The sequence below is a fragment of the Rutidosis leptorrhynchoides genome, chromosome 3, assembly GCF_046630445.1.
Source record: "Rutidosis leptorrhynchoides isolate AG116_Rl617_1_P2 chromosome 3, CSIRO_AGI_Rlap_v1, whole genome shotgun sequence".
In the NCBI taxonomy this organism is placed as follows: Eukaryota; Viridiplantae; Streptophyta; class Magnoliopsida; order Asterales; family Asteraceae; genus Rutidosis; species Rutidosis leptorrhynchoides.
The window spans coordinates 621,368,907-621,380,944 of NC_092335.1; the positions used below are offsets into that span (position 1 = coordinate 621,368,907).

The 12,038-nt window shown below is 34.4% G+C and overlaps 1 protein-coding gene across 1 annotated transcript; it reads left to right on the top strand.

Moving 5' to 3' along the window:
* The first annotated feature begins 1,111 nt into the window (after positions 1-1,111).
* LOC139902293 (uncharacterized) lies at positions 1,112-2,737 on the top strand. Its single transcript, XM_071884932.1, has 2 exons — positions 1,112-1,609; positions 2,117-2,737. Exons 1-2 carry the CDS (start codon positions 1,112-1,114, stop codon positions 2,735-2,737), a joined length of 1,119 nt encoding a protein of 372 aa, XP_071741033.1.
* The last annotated feature ends 9,301 nt before the right edge of the window (positions 2,738-12,038 follow it).

Sequence of the window (12,038 nt, forward strand, 5' to 3'; positions counted from 1 at the left end):
TTGGAGTCGTGACAAATATAATGCAATTGATGTAGAGATTGAACAAGCAAAATTAAAAGCCAATCAACTTGAACTTCAAGCCGAATGTAGGCGGCTGACTAGCGAGGAACTCGAGGAGTGGCAGAAGCATCGCAAGGAGTGGTTGGAAAAAGAACAGGTTAAAGTTAATATGTTAAAACAAAAAGCGCACGTCAAATGGGTGGTAGACGGGGATGAGAATTCGAAATATTTTCACTCATCAAATCGTAGAAGAAATAATTTCAATAACATTCGGGGGCTCATGATTGATGGTATTTGGAATGTCAACCCGTTCGATATCAAAACCGAAATATACAACCACTTTAAGCGTAGATTTGAGGAGATCGACATTGAGAGACCGAGCTTTGAAGACCTTAGATATCATTCTCTCTCATCTGAGGATGCCGAAGCTCTCGAAAGATTTATTGATGAAAAGGAAATTCATGAAGCAATACTTGAGTGTGGTAGCTCGAAAGCGCCGGGGCCGGACTGGTTCAATTTAAGATTTTTCAAAAAATTTTGGGAAATTATTAAAGTGGAACTCGTTGATGCTATTCATTGGTTTTGGGAATATGCAAGTTTTTCAAAAGGGTGCAACGCTTCCTTTATCACGTTAATCCCGAAGAAGAAAGATCCGCTTGGTTTGAATGAGTACCGCCCAATTAGCCTAATTGGTAGTTATTATAAAATAATTTCCAAGATTCTTTCCAATCGTCTTAGGAAAGTCATACCATCCCTTGTTGGTCCAGAACAAAGCGCTTTCCTTCGTGATCGTTTTATTTTAGACGGGGCGTTAATTGTTAACAAGAGTATTGATTTTTTAAGGAAGTCGTGTCAAAAAGGGCTCTTGTTTAAGGTCGACTTTGAAAAGGCTTTTGATAGCCTAAATTGGGATTTTCTCATGGAAGTAATGAAGTCTATGGGATTTCGTGAATAATGGCGAAAATGGATTCTCTCATGTCTTCAAACGGCTTCGATATCTGTGCTTACTAATGGTTCACCCACAAACGAATTTTATTTACAAAGAGGAGTTAGACAAGGTAACCCACTTTCTCCGTTTCTTTTCATTCTCGCGACAGAAGGTTTAAATATCATGACAAAGGCGGCAATTGATCGGGGTCTTTTCATGGGTGTCCGGATTGGTAATGATAATGTTCTTCTCTCCCATTTACAATACGCGGATGACACTATCTTTATTGGGGAGTGGAGTCGTGAGAATATTCTTAGTCTCCGATACTTATTACATTGCTTTAAACTTGCTTCCAGGTTGAAAATTAACTTTCAGAAGAGTTGCTTGTATGGTATTGGAACTTCGGGTATTGAAGTCGAAAACGTAGCAAATATCCTTGGTTGTCTAGTCGGGCAATTTCCTTTTACTTATCTCGGGTTGCCAATTGGGTCGAATATGAAAAAATTAAAAGATTGGAAAATAGTTATCGAGAAATTCCAATGCAAACTTGCAAGTTGGAAGATGCGTATGATGTCATTCGGAGGACGATTAACTCTAATTAAATCAGTTCTTTCGAGTCTCCCGTTGTATTACTTTTCACTCTTTCGTGCCCCGTCGTGTGTTCTAAAAATCCTTGAGCAAGTAAGACGTTCCTTTTTTTGGGGTGGGTCGGGTACGGGTTCCATAATAAATTGGGTTAAATGGGATAATGTGATTACATCTTTTGAAAACGGGGGGTTAAACATCGGGTCTTTAAATAGCAAAAATCTTTCTTTACTCGGAAAATGGTGGTGGAGGTTCAAAACCAAAACCAATTCACTTTAGGTTTCAATCATTAGAAGCATTTATGGTTCGTGTGGGGGCTTATCGTTGGGGGGTGTCTTAACCCGCCCCTCGGTGATTGGCACGTGGTCTAATATTGTTTTGGCAGGAAAGGCAATCGATGATAGTGGTATACCATTCAGTAACTCATTTTCCAAAGTATTGGGGAATGGGTCAGATACTTTATTTTAGGATGACATATGGATTGGCAACGCACCTCTTCGGGACCAATTTCCTCGCTTATTCAGGCTTGCAACTGACCCATTAGCTTCGGTTGCTTCGATGTTCAGCAGGGATGGTGATTCTGTTTCTGTAAATTGGTCGTAGACTTGGCAGCCGACAGGTCGAACGGCTGGGGATCTCGAAGGTATTTCGGAGCTGCTATCGAACGTGGAGGTTTCAGCTCAGAATCGAGATGGCTGGGCATGGACACTTTCTTCAAATAATGTGTTCACTATTAAATGTATTTCTTCTCTTTTGGACGAAAAGTTATTAGCGATCGGGAGTGGTAACTACGAAACAAACCGAAACAATTTAATCCCGAAAAAAGTCGAGATTCTTGCTTGGCGTATTATGAAAAAAAGATTACCGGTAAGAGTGGAACTTGACAAAAGGGCCATTGATCAACATAGTATTCGGTGCCCCCTATGTGACGACGGGATCAAGACAATTGATCACATCTTCATATTTTGCAAGCATTCTTTGGATATTTGGACTCGGGTTTTTAATTGGTGGGGGCTTGGAAGCTTTACAAATTTAAGCCTCCATGAAATCATTAGTGGTAACTCTTCTGCTCAAATGTCTCCTTTCTGGCACAAAATTTGGAAAGCAACTAGTTGGGTTTGTGTTTATCTCCTTTGGAAAAACCGGAATAATTTGGTGTTTCATGGTAAAATGTGGAACCCTCCGGTCGCTCTAAACGAGATTCAAACCAAATCCTTCGAATAGATCTCAAATAGAACGAGAAAAAGGAAGAAGATCGAGTGGCTCGATTGGTTAAATAACCCAAGTGTGTATTTGTCTCTTTAGATTTGTGTTGCGATCTTTGCAACTTGTAATATTAGTAGGATAGGTTAGTTTCGTGCGGTTTCTTCGTGTTTTTGTTGGGTACACATTCCCAACCGTTGTTTCTTTTCGTGCTTTAATGAAATTTTCCTTACCTTTCAAAAAAAATAAATAAATAAATACTAAAATTAAAATAAAAGATTAGTCATCGCATGTGTCCCTGTTCATGTCTAGATTCATCTTTTGCAAATGGTTGTGTTTCACAAAAGTTGAGTTAGGACGTTATCGACCGAATAATGTGTGGAATTACCTTCGGATGGACACGAACCTTTTTAACTCTTCCCAAGTAGAGCTCGACTAGGTGGACGAAGGATTGGGTAGTCTTGAATAAATGTTTTTATGCAATCTCCTATTTGTTAACAAGGAAGATAGGCAGGTAAAGCTTAGAGAGTGTTTCGTTGAATAGAAGGTGAATCATGTGGCATGAACATTTAGAGCTTTCCCAAGAGCAATGTCCAGTCATAGGTGTTTTCGAATAACTTGAAGGTTACTGTGTTGTTATCTGTAAGGCGAAAGTTAGCATAGAATTCTCCTGATGATTGAGGGATATCTTTCCCCATGAATCATCAAGAATGAGAAACATCCATCTCTGTTGAATATTTGTTTGAATCTGGGTTAGTCCATGAAGTTTACTTCTCTCCCATAAATGATTTTGCGAAGGTTCGCTTGTGTACGATGACGATCTGTATTCTCTCTTGTAGATCGCCGAGTGGATGAGGACCCGTGTTCCATGATCCACATAGCAAGATAAGACATTTATTACATAACACTTAAATAAGAAAAACATCGAGAATTGCACTTCCTATTTAAATTCTTGCAAAAACAATGAAATTGGATATATGATCTTGATCAGATTATGCCCTCATTCTAAGTTAGGCAGAACATTATATCCTTTCTTCGCATGGTTTTGTGATTATGTTGTTTTGATCACATTTAAAAACGGCCGATTTATTCTTTAATCAGATTTCTCGTAATGATTAATTTGTAACGATCAGTCTAATGTACTTCATACATAGATTTAGCACGTTTTGTCAAGGCAAAGAGTGCGCATAATGGAAATCAACACAAATTATGGTCAAGAGATCCACGATAATAATTTGACAGTCATTCCACGGTCGGCTCTGCAGCTATGTTATGGTTCGACCATGATGTAACAGTTTAAATAATGGATTATCACTTAAATCCTTGAAACTTATCTATGATTGTTGTAATAATCAAACATTTTTAATTACAGTGTTGACTTATACCTAGAGAAGTTCATGTATCGCATTCTTCAAGTGAGATAGAAGAACCGTAAGTTGTCATTTGAAATATGCAAACTCTAAATCCAGTTTCTTTTAAGAATTGTGAAATATTAGAGGTTTCTCTGGCAGAGTAATCATTAAAACATTGTATTATCATGTATAACAAGTTGTTTTTATGCTAATTGATGAGTATTTGCTATATATATCTCAAATTAGGGTTTTCATGAACATAGATTACAAACGATTATGAAGATTATCAAGCATGTTAGGAACATAGATAATAACTTATCATTCGTTCGTGGAAGAGATGTTCGAGCGCACGGTTGTTTGTTCTTCGATCGTGAGAGAATTTTGATGAACGAGGTTAGTTAAAAAGCGACAATAAACAATTAAATTTGGGACCATATGTTCGTCAGTTGAATCACGGTCGATTTTTCAGTCCGGTCGTGATTTTGACCACAGTGTTGGTCACTCTGATGATCAATCAACACATCACTACATCGACAACTCTCAAAAAATGTAACGACCCCAAATCCGTTTACCAAAAATGAAGCACTTTTTTATAAGTTAGGTCCCAATATACCGTTCATAATACATAACATTTTGATACGTTTAACAATTTATAATGACCCTTGGTACACAAATTATACATTACAAAATCATTTGTAAAAATGACTCAATCACACGAAATACGGGTTAATACACAATAACCCAACCTGATATCAAGAGTATAATTCCGAGGACTACCAATCCCCAATTCGCGTCCAAATATCCAAAAGCTAATCCTCCAAGCTTAAGCAACGTCTATCAACCCTAGTCTAGCAACTAGATAACTCCGCATCATCGATACCTATAAAAAGGTAAACAACGAGAGGGGTAAGCATAAAGTTTAATGAATGCAATAATTATACATATACATATATAATCTACTTACTTGCAAACACTTACACAAATACCGCATACGAGCTAGCAACTCAACAACCATGCAATCACAATGCAAAACTAAATATCCGCAATTCACAATAAGCTAGCATCGCCAATAGCATATAATTCACAATTTAATATGCTAAAACTACAACACACAACCATGGTTAACCAATCTGTGACGATCGCTCCAAATCCATATGGACGAACACGTCATTCATTGATTTCATTGCGAGGTATTTGACCTCTATATGATACGTTTTGTAAACATTGCATTCTTTTCAAAAGGTACACAATAAATGAATATCAATTTCTAAGGTTTTTAACGTTTGATGATTTCTACATATAGACAATCACCATAAATAATAGTTTAACATAATACATCCGTTGACAATGAAGTCAAAATAAGATACACGGTGATGATTTTGTGAATGCAAAGTTTTCTTGAATAAAGCATGTATGACTCCATGCACATAGCTTGTATCACATATCAGCAAACAGCGGAAGACTTCTAGAAACCTGATAATAAACATGCTTAAAAGTGTCAACACAAAGGTTGGTGAGTTCATAGTTTTAATGTTGCGCATAATCTGTATATAAAGGTGAATCACAAGTTTTCAGTTGTTTCATCCAGAAACGTTTATCAAAATATTCTACAAGATTGAGCACCCTGGTAACTAAACTTAAAGTATATATAATTTGTACCCTTTGTATAATCATCTTAATAATACATGCAAACCAACGTGTACGCTTCTCAAATAGCATATGTCCGTTAAAAGGCTAGTGCTCTAGCCCGGATGGGGATATCAAGCCCTATGGATCCATATACTACTACTCGCGCCCACCAGTTCTTATAACCGACAGTTACTAGTTACCAAAGCTAAGGGATTTTCGGTTCAAACTCAGTGTAGAATTTAGTATGTACTTGTATCCATTGCGTTTAAAATAAAGTGCATGTATTCTCAGCCCAAAAATATAGATTGCAAAAGCAATTAAAAAGGGAGCAAATGAAACTCACCTTAGCAACACATAAGGTCATTCATCAAAAAGTGACCGTAACTCGGAATGCAAGATTAACCGTAGATCTCAACCTAGAGAACATATGTTGGTCAATACATGTCTAATAAACTAGGTTGGGTTATAGTGTATCACAATCCTAATGCTCGAGATCGACATACAAAAGTTATCAAAAGTCATTTCAAAAAGTCAATTTTGACAATTGTTCAACAAAACGATACGTGCCTTATATAAGGATTCATTTACTTGGCTAGTAGTATTTTATCAATCTCATAAACAGGTTGTTTAAATATTAATTGCAGATTTAAAAGCAATTTCAATTAACGTCAATTATAATTCAGTTGACCATATCTTTTGATTCGTTCATCGAAATTACGCGATTTCTAAATGAAAAGTTATTGATTTTTCACCAGCTTTCCGAAAACATGTATATCATATACCTTTTACCAGTAATATATGTATTTAATTCGTGATTCATTATAAACTATTTAACGACGAAATTTAGCATACAAGCATGTATAAATATATACTCAAGCACTAGACATGTATACACTATTAATATATAAAAGATAAGATATGAATGCTCACGTATCAATATTGAGATTCAATATTGCAGGAAAGTACGTAGACGCAACAGAGATGATAAATACTAGGTTTGACTTGCGAACAATACCCATGAACATTACCCATAACCTCCATAGCTATAACCCATAATTTCCTTAGTTCTATCCCGTTTGAAGCTTGTTTTGAAAGTGACACGCTCATGACCTCGTCGTAATATTTTATGTAAAATATTACTAAAAATACTAAGATTAATAATAATAATAATCTTAATAATATAATAATAATAATAATAATTATTATTATTATTATAATTATTATAATTAAATACTTACAGAGTAATATAGGTGTAAAAGAATTCGAGCAGAAACTGGACTTTTATAGGCAACTTTTTGAAATCTGATGCCCATGCGATCGCATGGGTTTTATGCCTATTTCTCATGCGATTGCATGGCCGTCAGATCCAGCTCACATATTTTTTGTTTTCCTTTTTGTCGACATAATTAAATATAATATATATAATTTAAATAATTAATTATATATTATATTAAATTCATGTGCATAGTTGACTTGTAATTTTCGTTCCGATGACTCGTACGTTGTCACTCGACTTATGTCCCGGTTCCGGTTTCTCGAACGCATTTTCGTACGCTTAGAAAACTCGCAATTTACGTTTTGTGACTCGTACCTTTGTCAAAATATAGTCTTAAATTATCAATAAACTATATCATTCTAAGTGTATCTTAAACTTTCGAGTGTTTTGGTCATTTACTTCTATAAATCATTGTCTCACTATTTGTTAATATATATATAATAACAAATCGTTTTATGACCAAGTTAATATATATTTTCAACATTCATAAACACGTTTTAAATATACGTCGCAAGTTATTCATACAATTAATATTCCAACTTTTCATATATATTCAAATAAATATTTAAACCAATAAGTTTAATGTACGGTATCAAACAATTAATACATTGTTACGTTTTCAAGTTATAGTATATATATATATATATATATGTATCTATATACATATAATTGTTCGCGAATCGTCAAGAACAACCGAAAGGTATTTGAATATATGAAAGTAGTTCAAAAATTTTGAGATTCAGTTTTACAGACTTTGCTTATCGTGTCAGAAATATTAATCATACAAAGATTAAGTTTAAATTTGGTCAGAAATTTCCGGGTCATCACAGTACCTACCCGTTAAAGAAATTTCGTCCCGAAATTTGAGTAAGGTCGTTATGACTAACAATAAAAATGTTTTCATGACGAATATTTGTTGATAAATAGAGTTTTATCACCGTTGAATAATATGGATAAAACAATCCGATTATTCGAAGCGTATGAGAGAAGTTATCGTAAAAGAGTGAAATGAAGAATAGAGATTCGTCTTAACTCTTGACATATTAACGATTGATTTCCGTAATTTAAGGAATAGAAAATCTTCATAATCTAAATAAGATTTGATTCTTCGGAATTTAAGGAAATTAAGATTTCTTTTGATTAAATGCGTAATTTGCCGCGATTGCTATGTTTGATATTTCGCTATAAATTGACCACTTCCGTTTCATTATTTTCATCACTCTTACATCTTCTTCCTCATTTCCTATTTTCAAAAGATTGTGAAAAATTCTTCATCCAGTTCTGATTCTTGATATACTCCTAACTTTCATATCTGTCATTCTTCTTTTTCATCTACCACTGGAGGAAGTTATTTTCTTCTACCATTACCTTGGGGTTATAGTGTTTTTTATTCTCCCGTGTCTTTATATTGCTATACGCATTGATATACACGGTTTGTAATTGCTGGGTGGTTGTTGGGTTTTATATCTTCCCTTATATTTCGATGTCTCTGCTTCTGTCTTTCCATAATCATTGACATCCACAGTTAATACTCTCTCCAATTTACTGTGATTTATATACTCCCATTGATATTTTGAAGCTTCATGCTTTTGTTTTATCTTCCCGACTTTAAATCAAGCGAATAATGGTCCAGAATTCGTAGGTATGAATTTCGGAATGAACATAATTAATGTTAAAAAAAATGGTAATAGCACAATCTGACTTGTCAAATTACCAGAATACCTTGAAAAAGACCGAATCATTAAGAAAATATTTTCTTGATAGTTTAGAGGTTAAATAGAATGAAAGAGTTATGTAACATGGTTTATAATGAGGGTATGATTTGTGAACCTTTATCACATTCCATTAGAAACTCAGCATGACTTACTGTAATATAATCACGTTGATCAAGTGTCATTATATTTTACTAACTCATGCTTCAGTTCCCAACACCACTTCAAAAATATTTATATTTTAAACTCGAAGGTTTCAGAATTTAGAAACTAAAATAGTTTCTTTTATGATGTTACACAGATATCGCAAGGAGAAAATTGATTTTCGATGAGAATGATTATAGAATTATCTCCAGAAATATGGAGGATATTTATAATGAAAGATATGATGATATCTTAGAATTTCTAATATCAGAGGATGATGAAGAATATTGTCCACTGGGGTTTAGATTCGGAAGCAAGATATTCGTTAATGGCTTCAGCAGATACTGAATAATTTGAATTCTTTGAAGGCGGGTTTAGTGTTTGTGATTTATCCACAGCCTCCTTCATACTTTGCTCAATCTGTTTTCCAGTTCCAAACCTTCTCTTTTTCTGAGCTTTGCCAACACACTATTCTTTATCATCAAACTTTTGGCTGTTAAGGTCGTTTACAGTTTTTGCTGCTTCATCAGCATTCAAAGTTATCATAACCGAATCGTTGGTTATCAATCCGAGGTGTTTTCAAAAGTTTGAAGGGTTTGCATGAAGATTGTAATTGTCAAGATACATATGATGTTCTAGAATTTTGAACAATACAATTTTTTTTTCTTTTTTTTCCTGGGTTTATGAATAGAAGTGATGTTCTAGCACAGTTTTGAAGTCAAAGTATAGCATTTGAAAGATGTAAGAATCTAAGAGTGATGTTTTCTGATAAATCTTGGCTTGGATTCTGATTTTTCAAAATCAGAATATGTAATTGAATTTGTATGAAAACGATTGTATATCGCTGTGAGCATAGTTAATAATTTTTGAATCAAAGTTGAAGAATGTACAGTATAACATATTAATTGTAAACTTATATATTTCCCGAGTATTACCTACCCGTTAAAGATTTCACAATTAATACTTTGTACAAAAGATTTTTTTTTTTATTACCGTCTTTATGAAAATATATGTATGTATATCTTCTTCAGATGTAATACAGATTTGATGAGTTAATATCATATTAAGCTCATTTGATTTTTGAATTGAATGAATAATCTCTAAAATATTAAGGATTACATAATCTTCGAGGAGTATTTCACTAATGAAATCAATACTTCATTATTTATTCTTATTCCTCGGTGAAGGATGTTGATGCTCGTGGAAATCTTATGAACTTCATAAGATATAAATGATGTTTTCTAGAAAGTTTCGAGTACATCGAAGATAAAAGTGTAAAATCAAACATGTAATTGATTAATACGCTAAGTTCATTATGAAACGGAATTCATTGAGTTGAAACAGATATTTGTAGTTAACGATGGTTAAGTTATTAACGAAGGATGTACATCATAGCATATTAGTAATATGAATTAACCGAGTAGTATCTACCCCATAAAATTCACACGTAATAGCTTAGTACGAAAAGATTCATGATGATTTTAAAATTTATATATATAAGATATACATATAAATTCTTTAGATGAATTGAGTTATTACTTCATAACTCATTGATACAATATACTCGTTGTTGACTCGTAATGATGTCCACGGTGCTTTCTTGAACTGACGAAGCTTGTGATGTTAGAGGTGCTGCTGATTCTGACGATGTTGATAGCACTGACTGTGCTGGTGAGGCTAAGGGTACTATTGATGTTGTTGGTAAAACAAGTCTAGCTTGTATCTTACACCATTCGGATAAGGGTTTCTACTCTATCTGATTTAGGGTTAAGCCTAGAATAGATAATCTCTAAACTTTAGAAATTACATAATCACCGTAGAATGTTTCTTCGATGAAATTATGAATCCATACTTCATCGTTTGTCGTTGCTGGTACTTCTTGGTACCTATGGTGCGTATGATGTTGATATCCGAGGTACAGATTGTGATGTTGAGGCGTGTGATGCGGATGTGGTTGTTGGTGGTGGTAATGATCCTGTTGGAGTGGATGATGGTGGTACTGGTTATGCTGCGGGTGCTGTTGCGGGTGTTCGTAACCCTTGCACCATATTCTCCAAAGCCACTACCCGAGCACGAAGCTCGTTGACTTCTTCTATTATACCGAGATGATCGGTGGTTTGAACGATCGGATAAATAAGATTTATAATATGGGATAGTATATAATCATGATGAGATACTCTAGAAATGAGAGAGAAAATAGTATTACGAATAGGTTCGCCGGTAAGTGCTTCCGGTTCTTCGCCAAGAGGTGAATGTGGTGGATGGAAGGGATCACCTTCTTCTTCTCTTCAATGATTAAGTAGGCTATGAACCCATCCCCAATTCATCCAGAATAGGTGATGGCTGATTGGTTGATCCATTCCGGTTACACTTTCTTCAGAGTTCAGGTGAATATCCATATCGGAATAGCTGTCAGAATTTAAGGAATTTGAACTAGATACGTGATCCATCTTGTATAATTAGAGGGATGATTTTTGATATGAAATAGATTATAGAATTTGATTGGTACTCTTCAATACATAATTTACATATGTATATATAATACCAAAATCCCGTAAATTACGGAGAAATTTTTGAAAGATGGCAGTCAAAGTTTACTGTAATAGATATGCCAAGATATGAATTTTGTCTATACACTATCTATGCAATCAATGCAATAAGACGCGTTTAGACTTAAGATGATAGACAGGTAATTTCTGACAAGAAATGATAAGAAAAACTTTTGACATGCAGACACAGTCGAAGTCCAGACTTACTAATGCATCCTAACAACTATCAGTTAGACACACTTATGCAAGACCTGGTTCACTAGGACCAACGATCTGATACCAACTGTGACGATCGCTCCAAATCCATATGGACGAACACGTCATTCATTGATTTCATTGCGAGGTATTTGACCTCTATATGATACGTTTTGTAAACATTGCATTCTTTTCAAAAGGTACACAATAAATGAATATCAATTTCTAAGGTTTTTAACGTTTGATGATTTCTACATATAGACAATCACCATAAATAATAGTTTACCATAATACATCCGTTGACAATGAAGTCAAAATAAGATACACGGTGATGATTTTGTGAATGTAAAGTTTTCTTGAATAAAGCATGTATGACTCCATGCACATAGCTTGTATCACATATAAGCAAACAGCGGAAGACTTCTAGAAACCTGAGAATAAACATGCTTAAAAGTGTCAACACAA